At 35.8% G+C, this 23,996-nt stretch overlaps 2 protein-coding genes across 6 annotated transcripts in view; one reads left to right on the forward strand and one right to left on the reverse strand.

Annotated features, from left to right (window-relative positions):
* TUBE1 (tubulin epsilon 1) lies at positions 1-16,616 on the reverse strand. Of its 2 annotated transcripts, XM_047734180.1 has the most exons (12): positions 16,468-16,616; positions 16,292-16,365; positions 15,593-15,645; positions 12,392-12,449; positions 9,995-10,110; positions 8,390-8,511; positions 6,042-6,229; positions 5,651-5,826; positions 4,529-4,669; positions 2,061-2,201; positions 1,118-1,292; positions 2-764 (listed from the first exon to the last, which is right to left on the reverse strand). In XM_047734180.1, the coding sequence occupies exons 1-12, from the start codon at positions 16,490-16,492 to the stop codon at positions 606-608; spliced, it is 1,428 nt and encodes a 475-aa protein (XP_047590136.1). In that variant the 5' UTR covers positions 16,493-16,616; the 3' UTR covers positions 2-605. The 2 variants fall into 2 exon arrangements, with proteins under 2 accessions (XP_047590137.1, XP_047590136.1); XM_047734181.1 differs by lacking the exons at positions 12,392-12,449; positions 16,468-16,616 and having other exon boundaries at positions 1-764; positions 16,292-16,366.
* The window catches only part of FAM229B (family with sequence similarity 229 member B), a 12,172-nt gene continuing 4,791 nt past the window's right edge, over positions 16,616-23,996 (forward strand). For 2 of the 4 annotated variants that reach the window (XM_047734186.1, XM_047734185.1), the window contains exon 1: positions 16,616-16,793. The gene's annotated coding sequence lies outside the window, so the exon portion shown is untranslated. The remainder of the gene's footprint in view (positions 16,794-23,996) is intronic. The other 2 variants (XM_047734184.1, XM_047734183.1) reach the window with 1 other exon arrangement.

A 23,996-nucleotide genomic window follows, 5' to 3' on the forward strand; every position in this document is an offset into this window, starting at 1 on the left:
AAAAAAGCATTATAGTTAAAGATAATTTAATACATATACATGTTAAAATAAATGTAAATTTGGATTCTTTGAGTGCAAAATGTGGTTACCTAAAGAAGAAACCAAAACCTCCTTTAGAGATGTAATAAAACCTATCCCTGAAAAGTTAGTGGGTATTACATAAATGTATTTATATTGTGTTCTACTACTCCTTGTACTTGCTTTTAAAAAATCAGGAGAATTTAAACAGAATATGAAAAAATAAATTATAAATAAATATAAAAAAATACCTTGTAAGATCTTTATTGAAGACATGATTATCACTGTATTTAAGTGCTTAACTATGAGAATATAAATTAAAATACTGAAGAATTCTGTTTTCTCATTTTAGAAAAGGGGAATTTTCTGAAGACAAATGTTTGAAGTTGAGGTAGTAGGACTTCACTAATTTCACAGACTGGTATCATCCACAAATTGTGATGAAATGAAAATCACTTTTTTTTTTTTTTTTAACAACAAAAGTGCTTTCTAATAGGAAAAGTGCAAATTGGATCTTCTGAATCACAAAAATTCTGAAACAGAAAGAAAAGGTGACAAAATCAGAGTTGTATCTTGGGGTTTCTTTTTCACATAGCTACGCTTAGTCTGGGAAAATCTTCCACAGGCATGCTTTTCGTGGCATCCAGTTGGTTATATTCCTCTATGAGCCCCGATAAAGATGATAGAGCTTCCATGAAACAGCTTTCTTCCATCCCTTCAATTTGTAGATAGTGATGAAGATGAGCCTATAAATAAAAGGATTTATTTAGCCTAGGATTATAAAATAAAAATATAAAAAACTGGATAATGCTGACCATTTTCAGAAAATTTAATACATATGTAATTATCCTAAAACATAAATAATTCTTTATTAAAATGATAGTTCACTCAGCTTTACAAGAGAAAGGGCAACTCAAATCCTGTAAACTCACAAGATTTCTCCTTTACATAGTCTGAGTAAACCTCTCCTATTCAGTTATAATCAGTAGAGTGAATAGAGCCGTCAGGATTGCTCCTGATTTGATAGTGTAACTCGTGAGAAGACATCTCAAATAGCCAAAATAAACACATGTAGTTACGAAGGTGTACTGATAATTACCTTTTTCTTGTACAGTCTCATGAATCTCTCTCTCAGTTCCATGAAGGTAGGCTTCACACATGTGTTATTTGCTAGAGCTAATAATGAATGGGAATGACCCACAGGAGGTACTGAACACAGGCTGGTCTTCCAGCCTTCTTGATTCCAGGAGACAAACTGTAGAGAAGGTTTTAATCTGAGATACAAAAACCAAAAGGTGAGAATGAAGGTACTGAAAGTATCTGCCATATATGGCAGCGGACATTACTGATGGTACCATTCTAATTGCTCAGTATATAATGTAAGTTACCTATTTTTTACTATTAGCGGTCTTGTGGTACAATCTGACAGTGAGCTAAAGGGCTATTTAGTTAGGGGGACATTAAATCTGGGATGAAAAAGAGATGAAAATACTGCAATTTCCTTACTTTGTAATTCAATAGAGTAGTTTTCCTAAAAATAGACTGTCAAAAAATAGTAAAACATACACTTAGAAGCAGTGTAGTGGTAGTAATACAATAGTAGTTAAATTTTCTGAATACTTTCAGAAAATAAAGTATCTCCTATATCATTCACTATTCATAAATAACAACTTTGAAGATTTTATTTATTTATTTGACAGAGAGAGAGAGATCACAAGTAGGCAGTGAGGCAGGCAGAGAGAGAGGGGGAAGCAGGTTCTAAGTTCTAAGCTGAGCAGAGAGCCCGATGTGGGGCTCGATCTCAGGACCTTGAGATCATGACCTGAGCCAAAGGCAGAGGCTTAACCCACTGAGCCACCCAGGTGCCATCCATAAATAACAGCTTTGTACCATTAGTATTCTTATTTTACGTTTGAGAAAAATAAGGCTAAGAGAGGCTAAGTAATTTGCTCAAGGTCACCCTTCAGAAGAGAGGCCATTTGAACTACTATGCTACCCTGTCACAGGTGGTACACATAAATTATGAAAATATAAAATCAAACCTTTCAATATTTCTGCGAAGATCTGAAACCTGTACATTTCCTCTAACCATAAGGGCACAGGCGAGGTACAGACTATGTCTGGGGTCAGCCCGAATTAGCTGGTGATCTTTACTAAAGGCATCTGAAAACATCTGATCCAACCTAGAACAATGAAAGAATCACTGTTTATACAAAATATTATTTCTTCTGTGTAGAACTACAAAGTGCAAAGATAGTCACTTATATGTAAATAAACTTCACATACAAACACCTTCTACATTTTAGTGATCATTTTCTCAAAACAATCTTGATAAGAACAGGACACCTTTTATCCTTTATTTAAAGAAAGAGGAGGACACCTTTTATCCTTTATTTAAAGAGAAGAAGAACAAGGTGCTAACATATGTAATAATAGACAGGATCCTAGAGCCCCACCCAGCCTGGTTCTTATATCTCACTTAACTCAATACAGATATCAGGTTCCCTAGATAACTCTAGATTCTGTGTGCTGAACCTGCGAAGTGTTTGGGAAGAGCTGCAGAAATCACACTGTGTTACCTACTCATTCAACACATATTTACTGAATGCCTACTATGTGCCAGGCACTATTCTAAGTGCAAGAGACCCAGAAGTGAGCAACAAAAATTTCTACTCTACTGGGGCTTACATTCGATCTTGGTTATGTGATAGCAAGAACAGAAGACTCCATTAGGGAATGAAGAGCTGTGGGAGGTTAGTAAATCCTCTGCTACTGTGTTCGAAATTTTGGTGTGTATGTGCTTTTGGGCATTTTTATGGAGTTAAGGAAACCCAGAAAAGGATAAGAACCACTATCCAACAAGTGGGCAAATTCATTATTGATTTAACCTCTGCCGCAAAATATAAAAAGTAGTAAGGAGCTATTTGTAATTTTGGGATACTTACCTTTATTTACATTAGAAATATGGAATTTCAAGAAATCTAAAACACTCCTCATATGTGCTTATTTTATTTTTGTGTGATAAAAATGAGATAAGGTACAGGACTAACATTAATAAAAGGCCCAACAAAAATCTTTCTCACTACAAGAAATTGAAGAGCTTTAAAACTGACTTCTAATAGTACAATTTTAGAACAATTTATTATTTTACTCAAAGATAAATGTGCTCATGTGCTGATAGGACAGCCTCTGAAATATCTATACTACAGCAGAAAGGGGTAAAAAGACACAAAGAATACTGTGACAAGTTCCCTAAGCGTATAAAATCTTTAAAGTCCCTTATACATTATCACAAACACATTTTAAAAATAAACCTTTGTCACAGACTATGATTATATGAATACAAAATGCTGCAACAGTATAATTTTTATTAAAATACGCCAAAAAGCAGGGTTAAAAGAAGTTTAATTGGCTTTGAAATATTCAGGTTGAAGGACCAAGTCAAGCATTTTTTTCTTTATGCTGGACTTAATTAGAAATTTCCCGTCTTTATTTTTTAAGAATTAACTTTAAATGTAAAAATGTCTGGACTATCATTATTGTACAGTAAATAGTTTAGCACCAATTTACATTCTATGTGTCCATACAGAGGAAGCACATTTAAATACACTCATTTTTAATATGTGGGGCTGATAATAACGTGATCATTTAGTGAATGATTACCATGTTCCATATACAATGCAAGTCACTTAAGGTCATCGGCGTCCCATGCAGAAAGAGTCCTATCTACTAGCTGGCATAACTGGGTCTACTAGTTGGCATAATTGGGTTATTTGTTAACAGCTTAAATAAAAGTTATTCAGTAGCACTGTGATATTTATAGTATAGAATTATTACTTTGTCAAAATTGAAACTACAAAGAAGACCTTTCATCTGGTTTTTATCATTTACATACTTTCCTCTTAGAGTTTGACAGGACCTTTTCTTTCAGTCAACTGTGGATGCCAGTGGGACCTTTTCAAGCTTATCATCACTGTATGTGCTCAGAATATTTTTCAACTACATTTTTTTGTTAAGTAGATTGATGAAGTTTTATGCTTATAAATGACACGCAGTTACAAAACAAGGTGTTCTGGAAATGATATATAGCAGCTACCATAACGGTAACACTGGAAAGCCTTCTATAGTGCTGGACTGTGGTAACAGTTTTAAAGATATTCTTATTTAAGATACCCAATAAGCATATGAGGTATGTGCACCTGCCCAAGGTCCTATAGCTAGTGATGAATTGGCATTCAGACTTATGTATGTCAGATTGCAAAGCCCTGAAATCTTTTTCAATAAAAACCAAATCTTTAGGAATTTCATTAGCTCAAAAATTAAGATTTAATGTCAAATAGCTTAATATTGACTTTTTAAACAATGACTTGTAAATAAAGCATTCAAGTAATGAAAATGACACAAAGAAAATGACATGAAAAAAATACCCAGAGTTAAAAGTTTTAAAAAAACTTTTGAAAAAAGGTAATTCAAATAATCAAGTCATTGGAATAAAGTTACTGTATCTTACCTTCGGGTAGGAATGTTAACATCTGCCAGTGTATAGAGAGGGGTTAGGCTTGACACAAGATAATGCAGTTGCGGAAAAGGAACTAAATTCATGCTGATTTCATTAAGGTCCATATTAAGGGACCCTTCAAACCTTGCAGAGCTAAAAAATTAACATTAGAGCAAGAGAAAAAAATTTAATGTTAAAATTTTATACTTTGAATGTAGCTTTACTATTCAGCCGGCATTCTTAAATCCTTTTGCACACCATTCTTCAGTAGAGAATATATGCTCCTTTTTTTGTATTAGTGAAACTTTGTATCATGAATAACATGTATAAAGATAATTCAGCCGGCATTCTTAAATCCTTTTGCACACCATTCTTCAGTAGAGAATATATGCTCCTTTTTTTGTATTAGTGAAACTTTGTATCATGAATAACACGTATAAAGATAATTAAAGTATAACACACAACATCTATATCAATTCTTATTTGTGGATTATATGACGTGTAACCAAGACACTATTATGTTGCACATTACTCATACAAAAATATCTTACTTAAAACAGACTTTGAATTAAACACATACAGGTCAGCAATCATTTAATTAATTATTATTAAATATTATTCAATTATTATGTAGTTATAATATTATATTATTATTTAATTATAAACTTCATTAAATTCTTCATGGGTCTGCCTGATATGTTGTACAATTTGGAATATAATAATGCCAAAGCAGCCTTCCAGATCAAAGTCAAGGAAATATTTTGGACCAACTAACAATAAGGAGATAAACATTAGCTGCTTTAGAAGATGAGGCAATCTATAGCAAAAAAATATGCTTACTGTTATCTAACCAAGGTCTCATGTGTTTATCTGTGGCAAACTTTTTTCACTTAATACCTACTAATATTCTCCGGAATATACCTGGGAAAATAATGCTTTGGAGTAACAGAAATTAAAGTTCTAGTCTATCACTCCAAGATCTGAAAACACTAGACAGAATAAAATAAAATTTAAAAAAACCTCCTGTGACTTAGAAAACCTGAAAGATGCTATTACAAAAATGCTACTACAAGCATCATCATAGGACAAGTGAAGTTTTCAAACTGTCTTAAGTGTTGCCATTAATAGGATTACCTTGTTAGGTTCAGCAGCAAATTGGCCACAATGTTGTTCATCGCATCAAAGGGCTTCTGGTGCCGTTTCTTAACAGCCCCAGCACTTGAAGTAACCAGACTCTTTGGCTTTATAGTTGTGCCCAACTTTCCAGAATTCACCATCAGGTCAATTTTGCTAATGATGTCAAATAAAGACTTTTAAAGGGAAAATATTGGGAGAGAAGCTATTAACGAGAGTGAACATAGATGACATTTTACCAGGAAGGAAAGAAGAGAAAGAAAAAAATTTAAACTTATTTTTCCTCTTAGATGGGAAGGCTGAAAAATGATGAGAATGTTTCCTATGCACATATAAGTGTAACACAAGACTGAACGTATATATATCCGTAAATTACAGTGTCATTTCTTACTTGGTTGTCAATGGGCAACACACAGTCTGCATGCTCGTTGAGTTCTTTCATTGCCAAGATGCTATTGTAAGGCGAGGTTATGACATCATCCTCACCAGAAGGATAAACTGAAGTCACGAATCTGTATACTTCTGGGAATTCATCCTCGAGCATCTTTAAAAGAAATGTGCCAAGTCCAGATCCTGTGCCTGAGAATTAAAATTGCAAAAACAAAAAAAACCCAGCATAAGCTATTCAAAATAAAATTGTGAGGAACTTGGAATTTTATGGCTTCTTTTGATAGGAACATATTTTAAAAACCAGAGCATTATATAGAAGAGAGTTTTGATTCCATTAAAAATTAAAAAAAAATATATATACATACATATATAAAACCTATAAACAAAATGAAAAAGGCAAACTAAGGAAAAAAATCTCCAACACATATGAAGGGCTAAATTTCTTCAATAAAGAGGTCTCACAAATCAACAACGAAAAAAACATAAATAATACAACAGAAAAATGGGTAAAGTATGTAAATATGTCATTCATAATAAATCAAGTGGTGACTAGATGTGAGGATGGTCAACCCTTCTTCTAATCAAAGAAATCCAAGTTAAAACAATCTAATTTTGAATATATTAATGTTTTATAATACTCAGTGTTAGTGACAGTGTGGGGAAATAAATCCATATAGATTGTTTCTAATATGGATTGGTGAAAGTAAGAAAGTACTTATTAATATCAATCAAAATTTAAAATGTATTATTTGCTCCCACTTTCCTTTTGGGAATATTACCTACAGCTGTAGGGGCATAAACAGGCAGAAATGTATGTACCAGATATTCAAGTGGGGCTTGTTTGTAATTAAACTAAATATCATGAACAACTGAACATCCACTAGTGGAAAATGGACTTCAAAAAGTATATATTAACACAATTGAATTCTAGGAGAGGAGACAGAGAAAATAATGAAAGACATTCAGGGAAGACATAAAGTGAAAAAATGTTGGAATAATATGCACTGCATGATCTTATGTTAAAATACACACATGCACTTTTAAAGGCATAGAAAATATCTGGAAGGATAGACATAGACAAACTTGATTACCTGTGAGAAGAGAGTCTAGGATTTAGATGTCAGAAAGGAGACCATTTTTAACCTTCACTATTATTTATTTTTGTCAGTAAATTATGAATAAAGTATAGTCTTCTGAGATTTTGAACAATAGAGGGATTAAAAAAGGCACTATAATTAACTATAAATCAAATTGTTTTGAAAACTTACCCAAACTTGCAGGTTAATTACACTAGTAGATAAAGAATTTGTTTCTTAATGATTGTGATGGTCCTCTAAAGGCATGGTTACATAGAAATTATCACTTTAATTTTAAAATGTTATCATACAGAATAATATGTATAAAAATCAATTTATAGGGGCACCTGGGTGGTTCAGTGGGTTGAGCCTCTGCCTTCGGCTGGGGTTGTGGTCTCAGGGTCCTGAGATCCAGCCCTGCATCGGGCTTCCTGCTTGGCAGGGAGCCTACTTTCCCTTCTCTCTGCTTGCCTCTCTGTCTACTTGTGATCTCTCTCTCTCAAATAAATAAATAAAATCTTTTAACAAAAATCAATTTATATAATCTGCTGAATATAAAATCTTAATCTGAGCTTGGAGAAAAATAGTATGTATACTTCTGGGAATTCTTTTAAAACTTTTCTTTTAAAACTCACTAATCCTTTTGGAAATTAGCAAAATACGGTATGTGTCTAGTTCATAAAACAGGAGCAAAATACTTCATTTGCAAGGTACAGGCTTCCCTGGGGAAAGAAAGCAATGCAGATCTTTTAATCTAGGTCAAGGCAATTACTATGTGAGGAATAGTTTAAAGGAGCTGACTAAAAGGATTTATCTATGTCTCTTATTGGACACAAGAAAGGTTGGGAAGCAATTAAAGAGTATTGATATTTCTTAGCAAGGATACCAATGAACAAGCCAGAAATGCTTAGTTTCTAGGCGGTATTATGAGTCTACGCAAGCAAACTCCTAGGACAAAGGCAGGATTCCCAGAAAGCTCACATACACTGAAATGTAGCTGGAAATTTTATGAAAGAACTAAAAGTAGAAGAAGAAAAAACTTCAGATTCAGTTGTCCTGACTCTTAAAAGGGCTTCAATTTATAAACAATGGTAATAGCAACAAAATTTGACAAAAATTTAAAATAAGAAGCAGTTATGTATATACTCAAACACATACAGTGTTAAGAGTTGTACCTTTATTAAGCATAGGTCTGAAAACAGGCTACTGTTCGCAAAATGAATTCCCACTTACACTTTCACATTGCTATAGGGAAATGAGTGAGTAACTTTACCTCCTCCCATGGAATGTATTATAAAAAAACACTGCAAACAATCACAGTGCTCTGCCGACTTTCTGAGTTTCTCTAAAATCTGTTCTTGATAAAGACTGCCAAAAACTTTGTGCCCCACAGCCCTGAAAAAAAAAAGAATATAAATTACAAAAATACTCTGACATTTATTATTTCAAGATTTGATTACTTCTGAACTAAATGAAAAGATTACAGAAAAACTTAAAGAAGCATTTTTACTATACTAATTCTTGTTTCATATGAATAAATCATATTGTGATATTTCAAAGATACTAGATAGAAAATGTAACAAATATAAAGGTCAATAATCCTCAAATATCCGGATAAAATAGCTCATTATCAATGGACATTAAACTATGGTTTTCTAAATTTATCTTCTTTCTCCTTTTTTTTAAGGTATAAACATAAGACTTTAATTACATAGTTTTTTTCTCATTTCCATTTAACATAAACTCTGATTACAGTAAGTTTTACACATTGAAGAGCAGAATTTGGTCAACTAGAAAGACATTAAAGAAAAAAAATTGAACTAACATATTGGTTTAATATAGGAGAAAACATTGGTCACATCATGTTATCATTAGTTGAAATGATACACAATAGAAAACTGATATTCATAAGGCTCTGCAAGCCTTTCTGATAATCAAATTTGCAAGGAGCACTTTGATGCATTAAAAAATGATTAAAAAAACAAATGACTTCCCCGTGACACAAGTTGTGTAACTCAAAAATTACAGAAAAAGTTACACAATTAGTGAAAAGCCAGTTAAGTGGGCAGGTGAATTCATTTAGTGGCTGGTTCTCCCCATATGAAGTTTCTAAGAAGGCAAAATGTAAACTCATGTTTTAAAGTTTTATTTATTAGAGTCATCTCTACCCCCAACATGGGGCTCAAACTAATGACCCCAAGATCAAGAGCTGCATGCTCTTCTGAGCCAGCCAGGCACCCAGCAAATTCACGCTTTAGTGAAATGATATCACTACACATTAGGAACCTGAGAGACAGACTGCAAATAGAGAAAATAGTAAACATTAGATTTGCAAATAACAAGGAGTTACTTAATTTTTAAAAAACAGCAAAAACAGTCTCAATGTAAATTTTCAATGATCATCGTTGAAGCTTTTTACCCCATTAAGAGAACAGACAGTTATATATTTATGAGAAACACAGCCTTTGGCTGAGCTTTAATGCTGGGACACTGATCTAGCTTGCACTTCTTAGCAGTCCTGTCAAGTCTGACCAACTGGAGAACTTGATAGAGTCAAATAGTGTAGGCAAGAGAACAGTTTATAAAAATAGTTAAAACTTTTGTCACTGGTATTATGTAAGAATCAATTACTAGGAATTTAGTAAATCCATTTTTCATGATTTTTTCCTAAAAAATGGTGAGAAAAAACTGTAATAGGGTGACTTTTCAGCACTGAGAAACCCCATCATTTATCCAGGGAAAGATGAAGGGCCGAAAAGCCTAGAGGCAGGTCTGGCAGGTAGATCTTGCTTTCCTGTCAGCAGGACCTATTAGAAAGAAGGAAAGATAATTTTTTTTTGAGATGACATTCAATTTTTTACATACAGCATGCTCTTACCAGTTATTCCCCGAGCCAGAAATATCAGTGATGAGCTGCTTGCTATCAAACACATCTCTCAATGGTCCCTGCAGAATTTCATTTACTACCCCTTCCTCCATGTCAATCAAGACAGCCTGAGAAAGAGAAATAAAACCGAATTAGCTTATTTGTCTTTAGAGCTAGTAACTCTGTAAATGAATTTATGAACTAAAAGTTGCATTGTTCTTTTTATAGTTTAAGCTTAGTCAAATCTTTATTTGAATCTTTATGTAGAATCTGTTGTAAGAATGAAAAAGTAATTTCACTCTGCTCAGGAGGTGGAATACAATTAAAAGGTGGGTTCTAAACTCTCAGTCTACTCCAAAATACCACGTGCGGTAGGGGGAAGAAATGACTAATCCCCTCAACTGATTTTCTAACAATTCTTTTACTCCTGTGCCTATGTGATTGTAAATGTTTTGAGAACAAGATCTCAGAAATTTAGAAGGCGCCCTAACCAGAAAAAAATTCTCAATAAATATACGGTATGTTAATGCACTTGCTCAGCAGGAACAACCATGCTGCTCTTCATGAATCACAGCCCAAAACGGTTCAATTCAGATCAGTAAACTTACTATCAGATGCAAACCAAGGCCCTGGATAGAAGTCAAAGGTGACAAGGTCCCTACTCCCAAGAAAACCTAATTCATTACCACAAACACTATTGACATGGGCAATAACCTTTACTACTTAGAAGAAAATGAGAATATAAAACATAAAATTAAGTATGGAAAGAAAAATAGAAAAGATTGGAGGGAAACACAACAAAATGTAGGCAGGGATAGCTTGGCAATAGGATTATATATTATATACCCTCTACCCTCACTGTTTTGTACTTCCATGTTTTCTACACCGAGGAAGACAAGTGAAAAAGTAAAATAAATAGTTAAATAAAAAAGCTGAAAAAATTCTGAAATAACTTTAGAATACACTACAAAGCTATTAACTCTTTGATTCAGTGTCAGAGAAAGTGCTTGGTTTATGGGCTTTTTTAGTTCTTGTGACCCCCTGACTTTAAGCACTTACAGTGTCTCTATGTGCTTTGTATGTATTATCCCATTTGATCCTCAGAACCCTATGCATAGGTACTATAATTACCCCTGCCTTACCCTTGAGAAAACTGAGGCCTAGGAAAGCTAAATCACTTAGCTGTGATCCTGACCACCAAGTTATCTTGCAAAGACTTCAGTGATCACAGTCACTTAATACCAAGACCCCTAAGGAGAAATGGAAGAGTACCTTCTCGGACAAGTCAAAGGTGACAGAGAAATAGTGTTTTCTCCACCTCCCACTTGCTCACTGATAGGGTACTGGGAAAGAGCTCAAACTGGGAGTGCTCTAGGAAATGTCAATGTTCCTTTTTCTGTAAGATTTGGATTGGGATTTTAGTGCTCTCCATAGCATGTAGGATACCAAGTTTTAATCACCTGAACAGCCTATAAGCACATGGTCTCTGCCACTAAATTTTGTCTTCCAAGGACATCTGAGATTACAGACGCAAGGAGCCAGTCCCCAGGTGCCACAGCACAATTGCTTTTTGCTCTTCTAGCCGCGACTCCAGGTGTGGTCCTTACTGTCTCAATTCCTCCCATCCCAACTGCTTTTCTTTTTTGTTACAAAGATTATTGATCAACAACTGGAAAAAGCAGGTTGTTGTAGAGAAACAATGGCAGAAGTGTTGTTGTTGGAATGAGATTAGGACTAAACATGGGCGACTGACTCAAATCATTTTTGTTCGAGAGGTCTTCACAGAGTTACGGTATTCACTATAACGTGGCTGGACCCGATTGGTGCTTTGGACTGGGAATAGTAACTGATGCAAAGAAATGTTCCATTACCTTCAAATGAAAAATTAACCTTCATTAGCATGTGTCTGAGGCTAGAATTAAGAAAGCTCCTTTTGTTATCATTTACCCAGATGTATACTTCCCCTGAAACATTAAAAAAATGCTAAGATAGTGTTTTTGCTTTAAGCACAAAATTTTCCCCCTAAAGTTCCAGGCAGATATAAATGTCTGCTTAATTATATTTATATTAAAATGTGGCTTAGTAAATACTTTTTTTATATTTGAGAAGTTAAATTAAAATTTAATTCTGATAGTTACAGAAATATAGTTATTTTTAAAAGACACACAATAGGGGCGCCTGGGTGGCTCAGTGGGTTAAGCCTCTGCCTTCGGCTCAGGTCATGGTCTCAGGGTCCTGGGATCAAGCCCCACATCGGGCTCTCTGCTCGGCAGTGAGCCTGCTTCCCCCTCTCTCTGCCTGCCTCTCTGCCTACTTGTGATCTCTCTCTCTCTCTCTGTCAAATAAATTAAAAAAAAAAAAAAAAAAAAAAAGACACACAATATAAGAATCCAAGTATACAGATCTTACTCGTGCTTTCAAAGTACAAATTTTCCCCTTGGAAATACTGCCACCATCACCAACCACTCTGAAAGATAAAAAATGAGAAAAGGTCATCAGATCTCCCAAAGGCTAATACTGCTGTTAGGTAATTAACTCCTGTTTATATAAAGCTACTTACAGGCTTGGTGAGGCAGACACAAAAGGCAACATATAGAAGGTGCCTTTCCTATTTTTCTCCCTTGTTTACCCTCCCCTTAGACTGAAACGTGAATACTTTTTTCCCTGGCTTTCTTTGTAGTTAGGGCTGGCCATGTAATCTAGTTCTTACTAATGAGATAAAAGGGAGATATTCTAGGAAGCTTTTCTGATAAAGAGGACCAGATGTAGTCAGTACCAACTCTTCCCTTTTCCTACCTTGAACATGAATAAAGATGTGATGCATGGAATGGAGGCTGCCACTTTATAGTTATGAAAAAACAAACATGAGGACAAGAAGCCAACACAATAGGAATAATGAAATGAAAGTACCTTGGTCTTTTAAGGAACTTCTCCAAGCCTAGATCACCTATTTCCAGATTTCTTTTTTTGGGATAACTGGATACTTTTATTGGATAAGCCACCATTACTGAGGTTTCCTACTGTAGCTGAACACACATCAACTGATATAACGGTTGTGTATCACCAAATATCTAAGCCTGTTCCTAGAATGCCATGTTGAATTAAAGTAACTACACCTATGACCAAACACAGAGTATGAGTCAATACAGTTCACAAGAAGACAATATAAGAAAGGAGGCTGAATTAAACAGAGATGATGCTATAGTTTGGGTTAGTAAACTATGGTCCTTGGGCTGACTCTCACCAGCTGCTTATTTTCCTAAAGTTTTATTCAAACACAGCCATGCCCACTTGCTTAGGTACAGTAAGCTATACCTGCATTCCCATTACAACAGCAGAATCAAACAGATGTGACACAGACCTTATGGTCTTCAAAACCTAAAATAGTTACCACCTGGTCCTTTGTAGGAAAGGTTTGTTAACCCCTAGTATAGGTAAATTCTTAGTGCACTATTAAAAAGGTATGTCATTTCCTCAAACAGACATAGAAGTGTACAAAAAATGTGCTCATGTTTTTGAAAGGTTTTTTTTTTTTTTGTACTAACAGATGTTCCAGGTGTTGCTAGTACATAGAAAGAAGAGTAAAATGCCAAGACTCATCTCCCCTTTTTGGATAAACTTGGAATTGGGGAAATAAGAATGCCCTCACGTTAAATTATAAAACAGAGTACAGGAGAGTACAGTGACAGTCACCTTATTAAGAAAGAATAGCTCCCTGGCTGAGTCTCAACTAAGAACTACTTAATGAAAGGACTGGCCATCAAGGGTAGAGGGGATGAGAGTGGGAATTTAGTTAGAAGGGAAGCACAGAAAAGGAAGTATGACAAAGGCAAATTTGCATCTCTTTAACAGTATTTAGGGGAGAGGATGTTCTAGTTCACAAACGAGAGGGAATCCTACATAACAGGTATCTCCATATAATAAAGATAAATGACACCAATCATTAAGGTAATACATCTAATTCCCCTTGGTCTGATTCCATGATCACCAAGCAACCTTCTATTATTACTTTTCAGGTAGATTCCTTAGAGAAGAGAGTGTTTTCGAAGGGAAAGGAAGATCTGATGCTCCTGAGTTATGGTTCCTACTGTCAATAACTACATTGACTTTCTGCTTTTTAATTTTCCATTCTCTTTGAGTTTGGTTTATCTGCCTGTACTGGAAAGCAATGGACTCCTTAACAAGATGTTAACAAGTTTTTAGAGTTTGCAAATCTGAGGGTGAAACTCTGGGATTTACCAAGGAAGTAGAGCCTCTAATTAGCCTTCCCTAGGAGATAACTTACCTTAAATACCCAACCAACTAATTCAAACTAGAACTAGAATTTTTTTTTTTTTAAAGAATTATTTATTTATTTATTTATTTATTTGACAGAGAAATCACAAGTAGGCAGAGAGGCAGGCAGAGAGAGACGGGGAAGCAGGCTCCCTGCTGGGCAGAGAGCCCCAGGCTCAATCCCAGGACCCTGAGATCACGACCTGAGCCGAAGGCAGAGGTTTAACCCACTAAGCCACCCAGGTGCCTTTAGAACTAGAATTTTAATTATACAAAGGTGGATCTTCATGATATATTTTTTAGTTCAAGTTCACTACAGTTTAGTTTTATTATTTTGAAAATACACAAACTTAACGATTAAATATTAAAAGCTTACGGACATATCTTGAATGCTAAAATTACTTTCAGATAAAAGATACATATGCTCTTTATTATATAAACAAAAGTAATCTGACAACCTTTTCTCTCTCTTTTTTTTTTTTAAGATTTTTATTTATTTATTTGTGAGAGAGAGAGAGAGAGAGAGAGAGCGAGCAAGCACAGGCAGACAGAGTGGCAGGCAGAGGCAGAGGGAGAAGCAGGTTCCCCACAGAACAAGGAGCCTGATGTGGGACTCGATCCCAGGACGCTGGGATCATGACCTGAGCCGAAGGCAGCGGCTTAACCAACTGAGCCACCCAGGTGTCCCACCTTTTTTCTCTTTTAGCACATTCTATTCCTACAACAAATATTCCTGACTACAAATAGTGTCACCGAAGTGTAAAAAATGTATTTTTCTTTCAAAGGTTAGTCATTCTTGAACGCATTAACAACATACCCTGAAGGAAACTTTCATCAGTCTTTCAGTAAAACTTTATTTCAAGGTCATGTTAAAAGAAGGCACAGGAGGGGCGCCTGGGTGGCTCAGCTGGTTAAGTGTCTGCTTTCTGCTCAGGTCATGATCCTGGGGTCCTGGGATGGAGCCCCACATGAGGCTCCCTGCTCATCAGGGAGTCTGCTTCTTCCTTTCCCTCTGCTCCCGCTTGTGCTAGTGTGCACTCTCTCTCCAATAAATAAAATCTTTAAAAAACAAAGAGAAGGCACACTGAAGTTTCTTTTTGTTCCTTCAAATGGCCTTAAAAGGAAACTTGCTGTCCTGCTCTGCAGAATAATATGAGAAATATGAATGATATGGGAATGAGAAAAAAAAATGCTTTTTATAATGAGAAGAACAAAAAAGCCAGACAACTTCTTTATAGCTATCAACTGTTTCATTGTCCCTTGAAGAACTCTCACCCAACCTGACGGCATGAAAAGAATCATTATGCTATGTGATAGACTTTAATGCCATCTTACCTGGTATCCACATTTCTAAAGAAGCTGCTTAATGCCTCATCATAAATTCCTTTCTAAAAAGAAAAAAGTATATTTATAACATTTGATTAGTTTTACCTCTTTCCCAAATGAAATCCTTTCGATTTAATAACCTCACAATACAGTAATGGTTGGCATTTGGCTATGAGAACAACAGCAAAAATGCAAGTTATCATAAAGTGCTTAGACTGATTCTTCCTACCTAAAGAATAAATGCCATAAAATCTATGGATTAAGTTTAGCTGAGGGTGCTGAAGAAAGGAGTCCCCACAGGACTGTAGAACAGGCGCGTCAAACGAAAGCTTTGTCTGGATTCCCGGTGATCATTTTCAAGCTGATTAAATTCAGGAATATAACATATATATAACATATACAATATAACACTACGCATGTTACCTAGTTTACGAGTACTTCCCCAATACTCTCTCATCGCTCTTCACAAGAATCCTGTTAAAAGTGAGACCCTGACAATCAGGGAGCCTTAAGACTAAGATCTTTGGCCATCGTTTGTTCTGTGTCTAACGCCCAAAAAACGTTTAAAAACCAGGTTGTTTTTTCCTGAGGAGATCCCATTCGCCTTATACTGGTCAGAGAAAAGGTCAAATGGACTGATTCTTGCTTATTTGTTGGACGAGCCTCGATAAAAGGCGAGGGACGGTGTCCGGGCGGCGGGGCCGGTACCTGGTTGACCGCGGCATGCTCCCTCAGCGCCAGATCCCAGAAGCAGCAGCCGATCTGGTTTCCGCACTGGCCCACTGCGGTAAGCGAGAAGAGCGAAAGAGAGTAGCCATTAGGTGGCAAACAAAGCCACTCGGTTGCGCGGTGACCGACTGCCCCCGCCCCTCCACGCAGCTTACCCTGTACGACCACCGACTGGGTCATACTACGCCGCGTCCAGACGAAGGCACCAGGGAGCCCGCGCCCACTTTCGAACTCCCTTGCGAGCTCCGCCTACCAGCGGCACGCCTGCAGGCGCCCGGCAGCCGTAAGTCACGCTGCTGCCGCAAGTCACTGCCGTCGCAACGCTCTTCTCTAGAATCAAGCTAAATTTTTCCGTCAGAAGGCCGCGCAGGGGTACTTGCGTCCCACCGTTACCATAGCGAATGGGCCTCCGGACGGTAGATCCTGCTGCTTGCCAACATCTTTGAGCTTCGGCAGCTCCGGAAGCTGGGGTAACTGGCGGGTAATTAGGCCGCGGAGTGGGATTTTTAAATGTGTGTCTTTAAAAGTGTTTATGGCCTATGAGAGCCCTAGTTTTTGTTCAGTCTCGACACCCTGTGAGTTGGGTCAAATTCTGTTTAATCAGAGTTCTTGGGACGCTCAGCTTTCGAGCGTCTTTCCAGCAAGCCCTTTCTTCTAACAGAAAACAGTGTCGACGAGCACACAGTAATCCCAGACAAATAGGGGTGTCAAGCTACAACCCAAACTAGGCAGTTGATACACTTCGACAAAAAAGCGCTTCAGAGACACAATCAGTGTTCGTGGAAGCTGTATACTCCCGACATGAACTTTTAGGCCTTCCAGAGTATTCAAAAGAAGTCAAGACATGCATCCAGCCCCAAGAAGCCTGTAATAGATAGATACACAGGAAATACTAAAACAATTTTTGTCTTACTCTATTGTTTGGTGCTAATTGTAAGTTCTGTAGGATTCAGTGGATGAGGATGTAGATCAGTAAACAGAAGTCTAGTGAAAGAGATGACATTAAAACTAGGCATTTGATTTATGTCAATTAGATGGAAGGAAGAAGACTAAGACTAAGACATTCCCGGAAATTACCAAGTACCAAAAATTTGTCAAGCATTGAAAAACACTCTAAACTGTTATTGATCAAGTTAGACCAGACTTCAATTAAGAACTCCAGAACTTCTTCACTGAAATTAATAATTTCCACAAAATTGTGAGGAACTACAAAATCTTAGGATTTTGTAGGAAGCCAACTCCATTAAAAAAAAAAAAGTGTATGTGCAATTAGTGTGGGGTGATAGTAACCATAATATTTGATTGACTAGAACACCTTATTCCTCCACCAAGACAAATAATTTCTACATTCTCTGATAGCTGGTAAGTTTAAAGTTGTGATGGGTGGTTTATAAGTGCTTAGGCTTTTCCACATTTCCATTTGGATGTTTTTAATTTTAGTATTTATATCCCTTGTGATTAACAGGTAACTTTTAATCCAGAATGTTTTGAAATTGCTAGATTTTACTCTTAACTGCTTATTAGTGAGCGTGGAGTCAGTGGTAGAGGTGTAGTTTGGAACCACCAATACCTCACTTCACGTCTTGATGTTGAAGTCCCAAAGCCTGGGGCTTCCCAAATTTGCAAAGTTTGGTCCAGTTTGTAGGCAGTGGTGTTAGTAGGTCTGTGCCAGTGAGTTATGGTGTCAGCTCATCTGGTGGTCTGGCTTCTGCAAGCTCAGTCTTTCATACAGTGGTGAGATCCAAGTCGTTAGTCCATGCAGGTCATACATGGGAACAAGTTAAATTAAGAAAGTCCTAACAGGCCTCGTTAATAACTTCAGTTTGGGGAGCATCAGAATGAGAGGCAATTCTGCTTCAAAATCAAGGCAGAGCCTTGTATACTGGCCATTGCAGGACCTCAGTAGAAGCAGAAAAACTTTTTAGAGTTTATATTTTACAAGAACTCACATTGAAGTCATATATTTGAGCATAGCCTGGTGTCGAATACACTCATTAGATGAGTCGATACCCCATTTAAGATATTCAGCAAACTCAGCAGGAAGAACCTAGGCCATCCTGGAGGGTTATACACAGCTCTAGTGGAGTTATAATATACCTCCTCTGATACAGTGAAAAAAATATAACTTACCTTTCAAACTATAGCTGTAAGTAAGAGAATTGGTTTTAGAAATACAGAATTAGAAGCACAAAGAGGTAGATTAGAGAGCCAAAAATCAAATAACTGATGTTGATGAGAGGCTTGAGATAATCACAGAGAATATTGAGGCAAAGGACAAGGTATTAAAACTCTTAGAATATATGTGAAAGAAACAAAGATGGTTTGACATGAGATTAATAAGTGCCCCTAAAATAGAGAACACAGCAAATGGAAAAAGAAATGTCCTTACTGACAAAGAAAATCTATAGATTAAAAGGATACAGGATTAAGAATTATAGGAAGAGTATTAAGAGTATGCTTATCATGATGAATACTGAGTAATGTATAGAAATGTTGAATGTATTATACATCTGAAGCTAATATAACACTGTATGTTAATTATACTTCAATTTAAAAAGCATATATCATGTTCCATAGAAAAGTTTCTATAGAACAGTCAACACTAAGATATATCCTGGTTAAGTTACTCAATTTTCAGAATTAAAGAATTTTGTGGGTACCCAGGCAAGAAACAAACGCAACAGCGTGGGGTGGGGGGAATTTTGGAGAAAAAACAATAAGGGTTTCTTAGACTCACCTATAGCACATTCAGTACTGGAAGACACTGAAAATATATTACAAAGTTCTGAGGGGGAATAAAATGTGTTCCAGGAAAATTATACTCCTTTGACTTTCCAGGTTGTCACTTGAATATAATTAGAATTTGAGGGGGCTCTATCCTTTTTTATTCCTGTTGGCACACTGCATTTCTGAGCCCATCTCTCTTTAATATAACTTGACAAACAACCATAGCAACCAATGTTTTACCAGCATTGTCTTCTAACTTCTTCCCCTTGAATTCAAGTTCATTAGTAAGTAATCCATCTTCTAGGTTATCACAAGAGTTTTGCAAAGGTTTTTCCCAATACATTTGCTATTAATAACATAAATAACTATCCTTTCAGCTTCCAGCAACAGTTTAACTGTTTACCCCATCCTCAACTGCCTGACCACTATGCTAGTGACTTATATTTTAGATTTTTGTTATGGCAGTTATTAAATCTGGACCTAAGTCTTTATAAGTCATGATAAATTTTGCTAAGTTGTGGTAACAACTAACCCCTAAATGTCAGTGGTGTAAAACAATAAAGGTTTATATTTTTGCACAAGATCCATGTCTTTTGGGAGGTTGCTGTGGTTGCTTTATGTTTACCTCACTCGGGCACCCAGATTGCTAAACTACCACTCTTTGGTACATTCTTGTCTTTCTGGCAAAAGGAAAGACAACTCAAGAGGATCTTGCACTGCATTTAATGGCTGTTGTTAACGCACTGGCCAAACCTAGTCACATGAGCTCTGAGTAATCATAGGGGGTCAGGAATTGCAATTTCCAGAAGGCAGAAAGCCAGAAATATTTGATGAACAACATTTATAACATTACAAGCACTCTCATACATGATATCAGAATACGGTATTCCCTCTCCTTGAGTATGGACTAGACCTATTAACTTCTTTCTGATGAATAGAGCTCAAACAACACAACAGCCAATCTGAGTTGGGGAGACAGAACTGAAAATTCTGTGGGACCAAGGCAGCTAGAATTTTCAGAGCAGAGTGCCAGGGAGTGAGTATATAGAGAAAGCTCTGGAGATCTTCAGGGAATTTCTCTGAGCCTTAAACTGAGTACCGATCAGTATATGCATGTGGGGAAATTACCCAAGACTAAGGAATGAACCACTGGGAAGAAGGAGGCAGAACAATTTTGGGGGTTCACACAAGGCTGGGACTAGTTTACATTCCCAGTATTTTTAGTGGAAGAGCCCTTTAATATCTGGGGGTGTTGAGTACAGTAAGGATATTGCCTCAGTAGTGGAGAGACATTAGCCATAGATGAATGGCTGTTCTGATCTAGACTAGGAAAGCACAAAATCAAGCCTCCAAAGGCCCACGCTATATCCAAGTAACTGTGTCCCAGATCAAAACTTGAAAGTGCTTAGAGGACTAAAATAAAACCCAGCATTAAACATCATAAAATTTCCAATGTTTGCCATCAGATGAAAAATTGCAGGATAGGCGAAGATGTAGAAAACACTCCAAATGAGGTTAAAAAGAAATCAGTAAAAGCAAACCAAGAGATGGCACAAATGAAAGAATTAGTAGACGAGGACATTAAAATAACATAATTATACTTCATATGTTCAAGAAGGCAGAAGGAAGCATAGCATGGAAAGATTAAGAAGAGACAAACTATAAAAGACCCAAGTCAGACATCTAGAGATAAAAAAGAATTCAATGTCTAAGGCGAAAAGTACACTGGATGGAATTAAGAACAGATTAGACATTGCAAATGAAGAGAGTAGTGAACTTAAAGATTTAAAAGTAGGAACTACCCAAAATAGAACCAAATGAGAACAAAAAAGGATCAGTGAGCTGTGGGACAACTTCAGGCAGCTTTATATATCATAATTGGAGTTCCAGAAGGAGGAAACAAAAACATACTTGAAGAGATGATGTCTGAAAAGTTTTCACATGTGATAAAAACTATGACCCCACAGACCTAAGAAGCTCAATGAAACTTTAGACACAGGAAACAGGAATAAAACTATACCAAGCACCTTCTAATCAAATTAATACCAGTGACTAAAGAAAATCTTAAAAGCACTCAGAGGAAAAAAACAAAAGACACACTACATGTAAAGGAACAAAGTTAAGAATAAAAGAAGACTTAGAAACAATGCAAGTCAGAAAACTGGAGCAAAATCTTTAAGTACTTTAAAAAAGGCCCACAAAACAAAACTGTTGACAGGATTATATACTCAGCAAAAATATTGTTCAAATATGGAGATGAAAGAAGTGGAGATGAAGTAAAAAACATACAAAAATGGAATAAATTAATTGCTAGTAGAGTAGAACTGTTAAATGAAAATCTTCATTCAGATAAAAGGAAAATGATGTTGGAGGGAAATCTGGACCTACTGGAGGAGTTCAAGAACACTGAAAATGACAAATATGTGGGTAAATAAAAGACCAGTCATTTTTAAAATTTTCTTTAAAAACAGTTGCTTAAAGAGAAGCTTATAATGTGTTGTGGGATTTTCAATACATGTAGAAGTAAAATTTATGATAAAACAATACAAGATGGGACAGGAAATGGTTCTTTTAGTATGAGTTTCTTTGAGTGTAAGGTTCTTTTAGTGTATGTGAGGTGGCATAATATTATTTAAGGCAAACAGAAAAGTTAAACATGTGTAATATAAACTCTAAAGTAACCAAAAAGAAAACAAAAAGTTGTAAAATAATAAGCCAGTAATGAAGACAGAATAGATTCATAAAATATACTCAGTTGTTTCAAAAGAACAGAATAAGAAAAAAGGGAAAAAAGAACAACACAAATAGACTACAAATAGCAAGGGGGCATACAAATTCAGTTATATCTATCACATTAAGTATAGATAATTGAAACATGCTAATTAAAAGTTAGAGATCATCAGAGTAGATCAGAAAAAGCAAGACTCGACTATATACGGTTTATAAGAAAACCACATTGAATATAAAGACCAAATCGGTTAAAATTAAAAAAATAGGCAAAGATAAATTACACTAACATTAATGAATGGAAAGTATCTATATAAATTTCAGAAAAAGTAGATTTCAGGGCACCTAATATTACTATAGACAAAGAAGGATAGTTTTTAATAATAGTTGTCAGTTCATCAGGAGGACATAGCACTACTAACTACTTATATACCTATTATCAAAGCTTCAAAATAATACGAAGCAAAAATGGCAGTATAGAAAGGAGAGACCAATGCATTCATAATTATATTTGGAGATTTCAACATCCTTATTTCAGTAATTGATGAGGAAGAATACAGGAAATCAGTAAGAATACAGAAGACTTGAACAACTCTGTCAAACAAGTAATTACAATGGTAGAACAGACACTTCACTCAATGACAGCAGAACACATATTTTTTTTTCAAAGGTAGGTGGAACACTTACCAGGATAGTCCATATTCTGACCATAAGCAAGTCTCAATAAATGTAAAATAATTATAATCATACAAAGAATGTTCTCTGCCAACAATGGATTCTAAGAAATCAGTAAAAGAGAACTAGCTACAATATTTCCATATATTTGAAAACAAAATAACACAGTTCTAAATAACTCATAGGTCAAAGAAGAAGCCAAGAGGGAAATTTTTAACTGAAGGTAATGAAAATACAACATTTCAAAATTTGTGGATTGAATCTCAAGTAGCGCTTTGATAGAAATTTATAGAATTAAATGCTTATATCAAGAAGGTAGGTCTCAAAGATCTAGGCTTCTGCTTTAACATACTAGAAAAAGAGAAACAGATTAAGCCCAAAGTAAAGAGAAAAAAAGGAAATACTAAAGATTGGAGAAGAAATCAAGTAGAAAACAAAATTAACAGAGAAAAAATCAACGAAAACCTAATACATTTCCTGAAAGATTAAAATCCTTTTGTGAGCTCCCTTGCTCATGAAGTCTTCGACTTGGGTTCCTGTTCCTGCTTGGTTTAGCCTCTACTTACTTCTCTGAACTTATTTCTTTTTTATTTTCTCTATTATGGTTATGCTGGCCTTTCATATTTTCTGTTGTTTTCTCTACTGGCACATGATCTTTGCACATGCTGCTTCCTCTGTTTGTCCCATCCTCAGCTGTCTCAGTGTTTCTAATTCCCACCCATTTTCATCTAGTTAATGTCTACTCATTCTTTAGACTTAGGTATGATATCCTATTCTAGGGCATACACTACCCTAACCTGTAAACTCTACTAGGATAGACACTGTGTCTTGCCCAATATTTTATCTTCAGCACTTAATGTATGCCTGGCTCATGGTGGATTCTCAGCAAATATTTGCTATACACATGAATTCCTCATGGTAGACCTGCTGTTTTAGGATATGACAAATTCAAGCATTACTCCTTTCCTGCATTTCATGAATCAATATTCTGAGGGTTGAAAGATTATTATTACTGTCAGGCTTATGAGGATTAAGAGAGTATTTAGAGATTTCACCATCTTCAACACCGCTCCCGCCTAAATATCTATACTTCATATAGTCATCCATTTCTCTGTGAAGATCTGCTGGAGAGTCAGGTTCTTTTTGGTGATGTATTATTACTGTAGTGCTAGAAAGTTTCATCATTAAGGCTACTGTTTGGTTTATTTCATTGTGTCACCCATACCAAAAAAAGAAACTTGGTACAACTTGTGCCAAATAAATAGTTAAAAATCATAGTAAATTAGAGAGGAATTTATGAATATTTCACATGCAGATACTTCACTTTGTAGTTTAAAAATATATCAATGACTAGAAAGTGAAATCAATGCTTCAACACTCTGATTTCAAGAATTATGCATGAAGATAAATGTGTGCTGGTGAAATTTTTGTATCTCAGACATTGGCTTTATTCCATATTAGATTTTTTTTTACTCCTCAAAACAACTCTATGATGTAGAAATTCACACCATTTTTTTCAGGAAAACTTTTAGTGATTTGCTCAAAGTCTCAGACT

This window comes from Lutra lutra, chromosome 6 (assembly GCF_902655055.1).
Source record: "Lutra lutra chromosome 6, mLutLut1.2, whole genome shotgun sequence".
Taxonomy (NCBI): Eukaryota; Metazoa; Chordata; class Mammalia; order Carnivora; family Mustelidae; genus Lutra; species Lutra lutra.

What these genes read in the sequence shown, in the direction of transcription:
- TUBE1 (XM_047734180.1), bottom strand. Translation starts at nt 16,492, where the DNA reads ATGACCCAGTCGGTGGTCGTACAGG. An exon ending in CCAGTCGGTGGTCGTACAGG is followed by an intron (nt 16,366 to 16,467) that starts GTAAGCTGCGTG and finishes CGCTTACCGCAG; the next exon opens with TGGGCCAGTGCGGAAACCAG. An exon ending in TGTTGCCCATTGACAACCAA is followed by an intron (nt 5,827 to 6,041) that starts GTAAGAAATGAC and finishes TCCCTTTAAAAG; the next exon opens with TCTTTATTTGACATCATTAG.